Below are 13,985 nucleotides of genomic sequence, written 5' to 3'. Positions count from 1 at the left end.
AACAACCTAAATGCCAAAAACAGATATCTGGATCAAGAAGCTGTGGTATATATGCACAATGAAATATTACTCAGCAATCAAAAAAGGTAAACTCATTTCATTTGCAGAAACATGTATGGAGCTGGGAGGGATTATGCTCAGTGAAATATCGCATGGTTACTTATAGGAGGAACATAGGAACCATACAAGGGATCAGAAAAAAAAAAAGACAAAGCTAATGTGTCCTTTGGAGACATTCAGCAGGGCATGGGAAGGGAGAGGAATCAAAATGGGAGGGAAGAGCACAAGAGTCTATGGTGATGGTTCCTGGGTGTCTTGGTGGTGGTAATTTTTGGGTACAACACCTGAGAAGAAAAAATCAAACATTGCATAATAATGAACAATGATGTAATAGCTTATAAATTTAAAAAATCAATTAATTTTTATAAATAAATAATTAAAAATACTATTCCAAAAGATTGTCTTTCACACTGTGTAGAGCAGTAATCCACTCCATCTCTTGCACACACAATGCCTCATATTATTCCATAGAGAATATGGTGTCCATTCATTCAACAATTTTCTGGGGATGTTTTGGGCAATACTCTGCCACTAGATTGCAACATTTTGACAAATAGTGGTTATTCCTCTCTCAGTGACCAAAAAAAAATAGATGTACAAAATATAACTGATAGATAAAAAAGATTCCATCATTTATCCTTTAAAAATACATATAACTGGAAATAACCTCTATTGTTAATACTACTGTCCATGAGAAAATTAATATTCTTTTTCTCATTTATTCTCCTAATTGTGGCAAACTAAACATATTTGAAAGTTGGATTATACCCACTGCATAACTCTGGAAATATGACCACATTACATGGCTAGGTTTTCTTATATCAAAAAGAGCTTAATAAGCCAGCAAATGACCTTTATTATAGCCATAGAGATACTAAATCTCAGGAGATAAGAAGCCCTTGGGAACTACTGTTTTTATATTTCCAGAGATAAAATATTTGCATAATTAGAGAAGTCGCTTATCCTGGTTCTTGGAGTATGACTGTTTAGATACTGAGGGATGAAAAGTATAATCAATCCATCTTTATCCCTAACATGATGAGGCTAGGAGAAGTGATACTCAGCTAAGTCTTCAAAAGGGGAAGGTGAGTTTCAGAAGTATGATGTCCATATTGTATAGGTGTTAAAACATGCTCTAAAATCAACTCCGGTTTTCCACATGAGCACAAAGGTTTCTGCATGTTTGCAGGTCACTGAGCCCTGGTCTAGAGGGAGTAGGCCTTGGATGTCCATCTGGACTAAGTGTGAGTTGTCCACTCGATTTGTCTAAGGGACCTAGAGGCTAATCTGTGAATTAATCTGTGAAATCACCAGCCCCCAAATAGAATTACAACACTACTACTATATTTATATAGACCTTGCAATGCACAAATTGGATTCACACTTAATAGTCTTATCTAAACAGAAGCTCTGAGACACTGGGATGAGGCAAACGCTATACTGTAAATCTCAGTGTTATTGTTGAAACTAAGTGTAGTAATTTATAGTTCAATGTTCTTTCTGCAATTTCTGTTAATTTTTCGTCTTTAAAAAGTGGGAATTGATTTTTGACCATGAAATCAGATTTAGGGAAAAAAATTATTCTACAACTGTGTTATTCAATATGTACCCATATATATATGTACATATGACTACTGAGCATCTGAAAAATGGTTCCTCTTATTTTAGAAGTGCTCCAGCATAAAATACATTAGGAAATCCAAAGAACTTTTTTCAATAATGAGAAACAACTAGTTATAACATTAATATCATTACTTTTAAAATGAGATGTTTTGGATATATCAGGTAAATAAATTATGGCATTAAAATTGACTTTAACTGTTTATTTTTTAGTTTTTAGAAAGGGGCTTCCAGAAAAATGTAATTATCCATTTATGTGCAATTTAGTTCTCATGGGCAATACTTTTTGAGATTCTACCTTTGTAAAAATTCTAAATTTTATTCATTTTAATAATAGTTTGGGTACATTGAAGTGTTTTAAAACACCTTTTAAATTACTAAATTTCTTTTGAATTGTTACAATTACAGAGGCCAGAATCAGATAAATCAGTACAGTAGACTATTTTAAGGATGGTCAAACTTGCAACATAAAAATTTTAGACCTTTCATAATAGAAATTTTTGCTTAGCAAATGGTTAAACAGATACCAGTAAGCATTGTTCACTGTCCAGGTTATGATACATTTGTACAACATTTGTCTTATAAAAACAGAAATATTACACTGGCTAGAATCTCTGAGGATAGAACTCAACATAGTAAAATATTAAATTGTACAGTTCAGTTTAATCTTTTGCAGAATCATCCAAGAAGGCTCCCCATGATAGGATGTCTTCAAAGAAGAGCTTTACCTGACCACAAGTGCTTCCAGGTACAGACAGGAGCAAAGAGAGGTTCAAAGTAGAAGATAAGAGCATGCAGAGATTTCAGTCTAAAGGAGAATAACCCAATAGTGCTTCTTTGTACACACACATCGTGTCCAGAGATTGCAGCAGTGCAGGTTCTGAGTCAGTGCTGTGGGTTAGGACTTGACATCGTGCATTTCACATCCTCCCAGTGATGGTGGTGTGGCCAGTTGGTGGGCTGCGTGCTAGGTAGCAAGGACCTATAGCACAGGCTTACTTAGGAAGCAGGAAAAAGAAGTCAGCTGGCTTGGATAAAAGACAGACAGGTGGAGAACATGGGGTAAACAAAGAAACAGAAAATATGCATGGGAATTAACTCTAGATGAGAGTAGATACAGTCTGCAACACTAAGGACATATCAAAAGCATGTATAAAGAGAGATTAAAGGTAAGTACACGGTCTTCTTGAAGACTGCCATTTTTCTGTGTGGTCTCTGTGACTAAACTACACCTGTGTGAGGTCACTGGCAAGGGAATTAGAGAAAAGAAACTCCAGCATATGCCACTAACACACAAAACACAATGGGATGATCTGTTTTACACTCAATTCCTCTGTCATCCTCCCTCAAGCCTATAAAAGAGTTAAGTGTTCTGTAGAATCAGAACTTGCTCAGAGAAGACATATGCGGTGTTAGGAAGCTTCCTCATTTTAAACTGACTTGGGAAATCAGGATGAGGCACCAACCTCATAAGGAACTGCAATGGCCCAAAGGAAGTGTGTCCCAACAAGAGCAGAAACAGACTGAAAGTAGGACATCAGGAATAGCTTCTTAAAAAGCCTGGAGACAGGTAGAACTGGTCAGGTCAAGAATTTACTAAAGCAGATGTCAGAGTTGGGCTCTTTATAATCTCTGGTTAAACACAGAGGAAAATACAGGTGAGAGGGAGAGAAGAAGGCAGTGGTAGAGAGAGAGATTAGATATTTCAGACATAATTCTTAATTAAACCTGCAACAGACAGCGCCCATATCCACCACTGTCTCCCCTCCCAAGAGAACTTTCTAGGTAGATGGTGACGTGCACACTGGAGTCTCCTTTGGAAACACAAATAACTGGATTGCTGGCTTTGCAAAAATTGGCAGCACTGGGAGAAGTGCATTATGTCCTGTTCAGTGTTCTTGTAAGTGGGTCACCCAGCCCAGAAAACGACCAGAGATTGAGAGCAGAGACACGTAGTGTGGAACAATAAAGCTATTCTACCACCCAGCTTTACAGAAGTGTAGGAAGAATATGAGTCTCACCAGAAAGTCAGTTTATGATTAGAATAAACTGGAGGATATTTGGAAATGAAAACTCAGTTTTCTAACTGTTCTGAGTGTTAAAATGTATTTTTTTTATGTGGGAGGGGGGATGAACACTAATAAGTTTCAAAAACATTGTGGGTTATATATTATTTTAGAGTTTCTGAAATATCCTCCAGTTAAGAAACTTGTTTGTTTGGCTCTGGATACCTCAATTCATAGGATCCTGGGTTTCTTACTCCATCTATGTATATTACCACAGTCCCAGATTAATAATACTCTGCTGAACACAGTTGTAAACATTCCCAGAAATCATTATTGGTCTTAACAAGACACCTCCTCTGTTGAAATCCAGAAGCAGGATCACACATAGGCAAGTGTGTCATTAGCAAAAGTGTTTTCTCAGCCCACAACACTTTCTTTATATCTTTCCTTAGCTGTCTTGCATTAGATGCCTCCCCCATGATTTTTAGTGGTTGTTTTCTTTCTCAACTGGAGTTAAAAGTTTTATACTTTGCTAAAAGAATTTGAGACAATGTATTTTTTTCTGAAATTTCATGCATAATTCCTAAAATCATAGGTGGGCAGGTGCTTATAGATTTTTTATCTCAGACTGAATATCTGGTGGAGAACCTCAGTGGAGGCACAGAACAGGCTCCAAGTAAATAGGATAACCTGTATTGGTGATGGGAACTGAGCTGAGTTTATTCCTGTCTCACTGGATGATATCCTCTTTGATCTCCACAGATTCCACAGGAGAATGGTTATAAGAAATCAGTCAACAGTGACCGATTTTCTTCTTTCAGGATTAACTGACCAACCAGAGCTTCAACTGCCCCTTTTCTTCCTCTTCTTGGGGATTTATATAGCTACCATCGTGGGAAATCTCGGCATGATCTCCATAATTGCGTTGAGTCCTCAACTTCATATTCCCATGTACTATTTCCTCACTAGTTTATCTTTAATAGATTTCTCCTATTCCTCTGTTATTATCCCAAAAATGCTGGTAGGGATTTTAAGCAGAGATAAAACTATTTCTTATGCTGCATGCAATATTCAATTTTTCTCATTCTGTGTGTGTGCCATTTCTGAGTGCTACCTGTTGGCAGCAATGGCCTATGATCGCTATGTCGCCATCTGCAGCCCCCTGCTCTACAATGTCATCATGTCCCCGCGGGTCTGTTCTCTGCTGGTGGCTGCTGTCTTCTCCACAGGTTTTATCCTTTCTATGATTTATGAAGTTTTTTTGTTACAGCTAGATTTCTGTGGATCAAATATCATTAAACATTATTATTGTGACATCATTCCCCTTATCAAACTCTCCTGCTCAAGCACGTATATTGATGAACTTTTGATTTTTGTCATTGGTGGATTTAACATGGTAGCCACCAGCATGACAATTATAATTTCATATGCTTTCATCCTCTCCAGCATCCTCCGCATGCAATCTAAAGAGGGAAGGTCCAAGGCTTTCAGCACCTGTGGCTCCCACTTGACAGCAGTTGTTATTTTTTATGGATCTCTCATGTTCATGTATCTCAAACCTGCTTCGAGCAGTTCAGCCGTCCAGGAGAAAGTCACCTCTGTATTTTACACCATTGTGATTCCCATGTTGAATCCCCTCATTTATAGTCTGAGGAATAAGGAAGTGCAAAATGCACTGATGAAGCTTTTAAAGAGAAAACCATCTTCATAACAAATACTATTTTAAGACTTACTGATGGATCATAATGATATATATGTGTTTGTTTATATCTTGACCATTTAAAAGAAATTTGAAGTGAGACAAAAATATAGATGATATTACTGATAAAGCTATACACAGATATAATTCTGAATGAATATCTGAAATATTATATTGTGATTACAAAATATGTTCACACTTACTAAGTTTAATAAAACATTTAAAAAATTCTGGAAATCCATTTTTAGTATTCATATATTTAGTCTTTTCTAAATATCTTGTATTTTTCTGCATAGTTCTTTCATGTACAGTATTTTACAACTTTCTATAGAATTCTTTTGAGTTGGTATTTTACCCAGGATGTAAGCTCCATATTTCCAACTTCCTCCTTAAACAATTGAATTAAACAAAAATGTTTACAGTTTCCAAGAAGAAAATGTTACACAATAAAACAAGATAATGCACTGCACGCAGAATCCAACATGTTACTTCATTCATTTTCTCAGCATATGATTATCATGGGCAGTATCGCCAGGTGTGCTTCTAAGGGCTGGAACATTATGTGAATATGATGGACAAGGTTTCAAAATACTTTTGATGGATGAGGGAGTGGTATATATTACAGAAGTAATTAAATAAACAAGCATGATAATTCTAGGTATAAATAAATGCTCTGAAAGCCTATTGAAGAAATAGGCATTAAGGTTGAAAACTCGTGAAAGAGGAGAAAAAGGTAGCAAAGGAAGTTCCATAAGAAGACATATGCCAGAAAGATCATGTCAGACATTGACATCTTAAAATGCAGCTTTAGAAACAAAAGAATAAAAAATATTAGTAAATGAGAAATTTCCCCAAGCCCATGGAAAAAAAAAAAAACTTTGATCAGAATTAAGTACCTGCCATAAATAACTAGAAAAACAGGTAAAAAAATGTTAAGTCTCTTTTGAGATTTTGCAGAATAGGTATCCCAGGAGTGTGATTCCTGATAGAAAAGACACAATGAGGTGAACCTTGTCATCTAGCATGTTCCATCTGAGGGCACTTTTAGACCACAATTCAGGAAAAGTAATCTGTGTTGAGGAGACAGATATCAGAGTTTGGTGCAGTGAAGGCTTCAGAAATGTTGGTACACAGCACCCAATCAGAGGGCTGTTAAGCAGACACAGAGGTTGCATAAATCTTCATAGGAAATAAAAGTCTTGGCTAAAGACCATTGTATACATTAGAACTTAACAAAGCCAAGAAAATAATAACAGCTGGGAAGCTATAGGATGAACACATCTCAGAGTGCAGAGAACTGATGCAAGTTCTATATCCATCTAGTCAGAAAAGAGATCTCTTTTTGACCACATTAGAGAATCATTTTCTGATTCAACATTAAGCTTAATGATCCAACATTAAGCTTAATTTTTCCTCTAGTATAGGCTATATATATATATATATATATATATATATATATGGCTATCCTAAATCTTAGATAGATATAGTATAGCCTTTACATATATAAACATATAAAATTTATTTATTTATATATATTTTATATCATTGTTCATTTTTGTAAAATATTTCCTTTCTCCTCTCAGGTGTGTAGTCCCCATAGAATTCTACCACTGATTCATCCGTGCACCATCACCATAGTCCCTTGTGCTCTTCTTGCTCCTGTTTTGATCTGCCTCCCTCTCCCCTGCAGAATGTCTCTGACTTATAGTTGCCTGTTTAATTTTTTTATTGTTATTATTTTATTCCCTGATCCCTTATTCGGTTCTACTATATTCCTCCGATAAGTGAAAGCATCCGATATTTTTTCTTCTTCCTTCTATTTTCATTGAGTATGATCCCTTCTAGCACCTTCCATGTTACTGCGAATGGCGTGAGTTTATCTTTTTTGATTGCTGAATAGTATTTCCACTGTGTATATCTTCTTGATCCAGTCATCTATTTTTTGGGCATTTGGGTTGTTTCCATATCTTACATATTATAAATAGTGCTGCAATAAACATAGGGGTTCAGGTATCCTTTTGAGTTAATGTTCTTGTGTCCTTTGGATAGATTCCTAGGAGTGGAATTGCTAGGTCATATGGTAGCTCCATTTTTAGTAATTTGAGGGTACCCTACACAGGATTCCATTGTGGTTGGACCAGTTTGCATTCCCACCAGCATTGTAGGAGAGTTCCTTTTTCTCCACATCATCACCAACATTTGTTGCTAGCTTTTTTTTTTTTTCATTATGTATGAAAAAAAAACTTGTATGAGGTGGTATCTCATTGTATGAGGTGGTATCTCACTTGTATGAGGTGGTATCTCATTGTGGTTTTGATTTGCATTCCCTTGATTATAAGGGATGTTGAATATTTTCTCATACACCTGTTGGCCATTTGCATTTTCTCTTTGGTGAAGTGTCTTTTTAACTCTTCAGCCCATTTTTTGACTGGATTGTCTACTTTGTTTTTGTTGAGTCATGTGAGCTCTTTGTAGATTTTTGTGATCAGCTCCTTATTAGTTTTATGGAGAACAAAAATTTTCTCCCAATTTTAAAAAGATGTAAGATAAAATTTGAAAAGACTCAACTGATCAGCAATAACTAAACTGTCTAACAAAGTAAATTCAAATTTGATTAAAGATTATACAACCCAATTATGCAACAATGTTATATTAGTGATGTTTGCATAGAACAGATCATCTATCTGAGAAATTCAAAAACACTATTTTGAAAGAAAATTTTTATTATTTTTTTAAAGATTTATTTATTCATGTACATAAGAGCTGGGGCACTGTTTTTAAAGATTTATTTATTCATGTATACCAGAGGTGTGGGGGGTGAGAGGATTCACCAGAGACAGAGTGGGGAGCAGAACAGGCAGATTGACTGAAATACCCTGCTGAGGGAAGCAGCAGGCGAGACAGGAGAGGTCTGCCTCGCCATGTGGGTTTCTCCCTGGCCGGCTGGGGATTGAACTTGTGCTGCAGAGGATGTGGATAATAAATAAATCTTAAAAAAACAAAACTACTATTCCTTAAATATCCTATTTCTCACTGTGGAAACTAGTGATCCACTCCATCTCTTGCACACACAGAGAACACGGTGCTGATTCATTCAACAATTTCTTAGGCTGTTTCTGGGCAATACTCTGCCCCTAGATTGCAACATTCTGATGAATAATATTGCTTCCTCTCTCAATGACCCAATCAAAATAAGTTTCCAAATATAACTGATGGACAAATAAAAAAAAAATTCCATCATTTATTCTTTAAAAATATATGTAAAATATATGAAATATATGTAACTGGAAATAACTTCTATTATTAATAATACTTAATAAAGAAAATTAATATTCTTTTTCTCATTTATTCTCCTAATTGCGGCATCTTTAAGGTGGATTAATAAAGTGCATAACTCTGGAAATGTGACCACTGTACATGGTCAGTTTTCCTTATATTAAAAAGAGTTTGATAGGCCAGCATATGACAATTCTTACAACTATACAGTCTGGGTCTCTCTAGTGGTCTAGGGCTTAAATCTCAGCACTATCACCACTATTGCCTGAGTTGGATCCTGTCCAGGAAGCTAACCCACTTATGGGGCAAGAGACCTCTCCTGTCTCGCCTGCTGCTCCCCTTAGCAGTGTACTTCAATAAATCTGCCCATTCTGCTCCTCACTCTGTCTCTGTGGAATCCTCTCTCCCCCCCATCAGCCTCCCTGCCGCCGCTGCATCGCAGGCCTACACCTAAATTCTTCTACACAATAATAAATTTTAAACAATTTTGAAAATATTACACAGGCTGCTAAACCCCAGGAGATAAGAAACCCTTGGGAACACCTAGTCCTTATATTCCCAGACATGAAATATTTGAGTGATTAGAGAAGTTACAGTTGCACTTAAATCTGCTTCTTGTAACATGATTGTTTAGTCGTGGAAGGATGAAATGGTATAATTAAATCATCCTTATTCCTAACATGATGAGGCTAGGAAAAGTGATACTCAGCTATGTCTTCAGAAGGAGAAGGTGAGTTTCAGAGGTATGATGCCCATATTGTATCAGCTCTGTCCAGATGAGCAAAATGGCTTCTGAGCATTTGCAGGTCATTGAGCCTTGGTACAGAGAGAGCAGGCCTAGGATATCCATCTGGACTCAGTCTGTGCTGTCCACTCACCTTGCATAAAGGCATTAGAGGCTAATTTGTGCATTAATCTGTAAAATCACCAGCCCCCAAAAAAGATTTATAATACTACAAATACATTTATGCATATATGCAATGCACAAATTATGTTCAAACTTATGTCTAATGTGTATATTAATCCTTTGAAGAGTTTATTTTCTTACCAATTAATGCATGAAGCTCAGAGAGACATTCTGATGAGTAAAATTTTATACTGAAAATCATGCAGTTGGTGTTGAAACTAAATATAGTATTTATGCTTCAGTGTCCTTTCTGTAACTTCTGTTAATTTTTTCTTCTTTACAAAGTGGAGACTGATTTTTGACCATGAAATCAGATAGGGAAAAAGATATTCTACATCTGTGCCATTCAATGCATAGCCATCATATGTACATGTGGCTACCAAACATTTGAAATGTGGTTCCTTTGATTTTAGAGTGCTGCAGCATAAATGCATGATGAAATCCAAAGATATTTTAAGAAATTGTGAAAGCCTAGTTATAGCTTTGATAGCATTACTTTTTAAAATGAGATAAATTATGCATTTCTGGCAATTTAGTTCTCTTAGGCAATATTGTTTTGAGATTCCACCTTCATAAAATACTCTTAATTGTTATCATTTTAATGATACTTTGGGTACACTGAAATGCTTTAGAACACTTTTTAATTACCAAATTTCTTTTGAATTGCTACAATTCCTGAGACCTAAATCAGGTAAATCAGTGCAGTAGACTATTTTAGGAATGGTCAAAATTGCAACATAAAAATTTTAGACCTTTCATAATAGATTATTATTACTTAGCAGATGGTTAAACAGATACCAGTAAGCATTGTTCACTGTTTATGCAGGTTATGATATATTTGTATAGCATTTGTCTTATAAAAAAGACATATTATGCTGGCTGGAATTTCTGGGGATAGGTCTCAAAGTACTAAAAATTAAATTGTACAGTTCAATTTTAATCTTGTGAAGAATCATCCAGAAGGTGCCTCATCATAGGATATTTTCAATAATGAGCTTTACCTGAGCATTCAGCGCTTTCTGGCACAGACAGGAGCAAGAGAGGTTCAAAGAAGAGGATAAGATTTCAGCTCTAATGGAGAATAACCCAATAGTTCTTCTATGTACAGAAATATCATGTCCAAAGATTGCAACACTGCAGGTTCTGAGTCAGTGCTGTGGTTTAGGATATGACATCGTGCATTTCACATCCTCCCAGTGATGGTGGTGGGGCCAGTTGGTGAACAATGTGTTAAACTGCAAGGACCTGCAGCACAGGCTTGTTTAGGAAGCAGGAAAAAGAAGTCAGCTGACTTGGATAAAAGACAGACAGGTGGAGAACATGGGGTAAACAAAGATAGAGGAAATATGCAAGGGAACTAAACTCTCCATGAGAGTAGACATTGTCTGCAACACTAAGGACACACTGAAAGCATGGATGAAGAAATTCAAGGTAAGTGCATGGTCATCTTGAAGATTGACTAGACTACACCTGTGTGAGGTCACTGGCAGGGAATTAGGCGGGGAAAGGCTCTACCATATGCTGCTAAGATACAAAGCACAATGGGACAATCTGTTTTATGCATGATTCCTTTGTCATCCTCCCTCAAGCTGATACCAGAGTTAAGTTTTCTATAGATTAGAACTTGCTCAGAGAAGACATGTTCAGCATTGGGAAGCTTCCTTGTTTTAAACGGACTTGAGAAATCAGGAGGAGCCTCTAATCTCATAAGGAACTGCAATGGCCCAAAGAAGTATGTCCTAACAGAGCAGTAATAGACTGGAAGTAGGAAGTCATGAACAGCTTCTCAAAAAGCCTGGAGACAGTAGATGCTGGGCTGGTCAAGATAAATGTTTGCTAAAGCAGATGCCTAAGTGGGGTCTTTATGATCTCTGGGTAAACACACAGAAAAAGGTAGGGGGAGTGAGAGAAGGCAGTGGAGGGTGAGCAACAGAGAGAGTGAGAGAGGGAGGGGGTGTGTGTGTGTGTGAGAGAGAGAGAGAGAGAGAGAGAGAGAGAGAGAGAGATTTTTCAGACATAATTCCTAATTGAACCTGGAACAGGCAGCTCCCACATGAGCGACCTTTTCCCCCCCTGGGAGAATTCTGGGTAGAATGGTAAGTGCCACACAGGAACCTCCTTTGGAAACACAAATAACTAGGTCGTTTGCTTTGCCAATATTGGCAGCACTGGAAGAAGCGAACTAAGTCCTGTTCAGTGTTCTTGTAAGCGGTCACATAGCCCAGAAAATGGGCAGAGATTCAGAGAGCAGAGGCATGTGGGAGCCTGCTGTTCTACCATCCAGCTTTACTAAAGTGTAGGAAGAATATGAGTCTGACCAGAAAGTCCACTTGTGATTAGATAAACTGGAGGATGCTTCAGAATGAAAACTCAGTTTTCTAACTACCCTGAGCCAAAGAATATTAAAATGTGGTTTTTTAAGTGTTGGGGGAGAAGATCCTTAAGAAGTTTCAAAAGTATTATGGGTTATACATTATTTTGGAGGTTCTGAAATACCCTCCAGTTAAGAAACTTTTTTAGCTCTGGTTATCTCAAATCATAGGATCCTGGATACTTACTTCACATACAGGTATCACCACACCACCAGATTAATAATACTCTGCTGAACTCACTTGGAAACCTTATCCAAAAATCATTATTGGCCTTAACCAGAGATGCTTTCTCTGTTGAAATCCTGGAATGAGGATCACACATAGGCAAGTGTTACCATTAGCAAAAGTGTTTTCTCAGCCACAGCACTTTCTTTATCCTTATGTTAGCTTATTTGCTTTAGAAAGCCTCCCCCATGACCTTTAGCGGTAGTTTCCTTTATAAATACAAAGTTTTAAGTTTTATACTTTTGTAAAAGAATTTAGGGCACTGTATTATTTCTGAAATTTTATGCATGATTCCTAAAATTATAGTAGACAAGTGCTTACTGATTATTTTACTGAGGCTGACTTCCTGGTGGAGAACCTGTCCTTTTTAGAGGAACAGAACAGACTCCAGGTTGATAAGAGAACTTGGATTCAGGAATGGGAGCTGAGCTGGGTCTCTGCCTGTCTAACTGAATTATTGTCTGTCTCTTTATTCTCCACAGATTTCCACAGGAGAATGAGTATAAGAAATGAGTCCACATTGACCGAGTTTCTTCTTTCAGGATTAACTGACCAACCTGAGCTTCAGCTGCCCCTTTTCTTCCTCTTCTTGGGGATTTACATAGCTACCATCGTGGGAAATCTTGGCATGATCTCCATAATTGTGTTGAGTTCTCAACTTCACATTCCCATGTACTATTTCCTCAGTAGTTTATCTTTTACAGATTTCTGCTATTCTTCTGTTATTATCCCCAAAATGCTGGTAGGGATTTTAAGCAGAGATAAATCTATCTCTTATGCTGGATGCAATATTCAGTTATATTTGTTCTGTGTGTGCGCTATTTCTGAGTGCTACATGTTGGCAGCAATGGCCTATGATCGCTACGTTGCCATCTGCAGCCCCCTGCTCTACAATGTCATCATGTCCCCGCGGGTCTGTTCTCTGCTGGTGGCTGCTGTCTTCTCAGCAGGTTTTACCCTTTCCATGGTTTTTGAGGGTTGTTTGTTAAGCTTGGATTTCTGTGGGTCAAATATCGTTAAGCATTATTACTGTGACATCGTCCCCCTTATGAAACTCTCCTGTTCCAGCACATATATTGATGAACTTTTGGTTTTTGTTGTTGGTGGATTTAACCTGGTAGCCACCAGTGTGACAATCATCATTTCATATGTTTTTATCCTCTCCAGCATCCTCCGCATGCACTCTAAAGAGGGCAGGTCTAAGGCTTTCGGCACTTGTGGATCCCACTTGACAGCGGTTGTTATTTTTTATGGGTCTCTCATGTTCATGTATCTCAAACCTGCATCCATCAGCTCAGCCATCCAGGAGAAAATCACTTCTGTATTTTACACCATCGTGATTCCCATGTTGAATCCCCTGATTTATAGTCTGAGGAATAAGGAAGTGCAAAATGCACTGATGAAGCTCTTAAAGAGAAACACATCTTCATAATGACTTATTTATGTATCATAATGACATATATGTAAGTTTTTGTTTTTATCCTGACCCATTCAAAAATCTGAAGTTAGATGAAAATAGAGTTGTTATTGATAAAGCTATACACAGATATATAATTCTGAATGAATATTTGAAATGTTATATTACAAATAAAAAATGTCTTCACTCTTACTAAGCTTATAAAATGTTAAAAAACATTGTGAAAGTGAAGAATTCCAAATGTTAAAGTTTAATTCCATGCTGGAATTGAACATCAATTTATTTCTATTTAATTCCTGAAGGACATCTATAAAGAACACAAAATCATGATATATAGCACTTTATATCAGACAAGAAAATATACCATATTGCTGTTGATCCAACAGTCTTTTATTTATCTTAT

General features: G+C 36.9%; 2 protein-coding genes across 2 annotated transcripts; both read left to right on the top strand.

Moving 5' to 3' along the window:
• Positions 1–4,461: 4,461 nt before the first annotated feature.
• Positions 4,462–5,576, top strand: LOC311182130 (olfactory receptor 8D4-like; the record flags this gene model as incomplete). Its single annotated transcript, XM_084250729.1, has 1 exon — positions 4,462–5,576. The coding sequence occupies one exon, from the start codon at positions 4,462–4,464 to the stop codon at positions 5,395–5,397; it is 936 nt and encodes a 311-aa protein (XP_084106855.1). The 3' UTR covers positions 5,398–5,576.
• A 7,085-nt stretch (positions 5,577–12,661) lies between these two features.
• Positions 12,662–13,597, top strand: LOC311182129 (olfactory receptor 8D4-like; the record flags this gene model as incomplete). Its single annotated transcript, XM_084250728.1, has 1 exon — positions 12,662–13,597. One exon carries the CDS (start codon positions 12,662–12,664, stop codon positions 13,595–13,597), a length of 936 nt encoding a protein of 311 aa, XP_084106854.1.
• Positions 13,598–13,985: the final 388 nt, after the last annotated feature.

Source organism: Talpa europaea, assembly GCF_964194135.1.
Source record: "Talpa europaea genome assembly, chromosome: 12".
NCBI classification, from domain to species: Eukaryota; Metazoa; Chordata; class Mammalia; order Eulipotyphla; family Talpidae; genus Talpa; species Talpa europaea.
The sequence above is the reverse complement of the archived record's forward strand: the minus strand, read 5'-3'. Positions and strand labels throughout refer to the sequence as shown.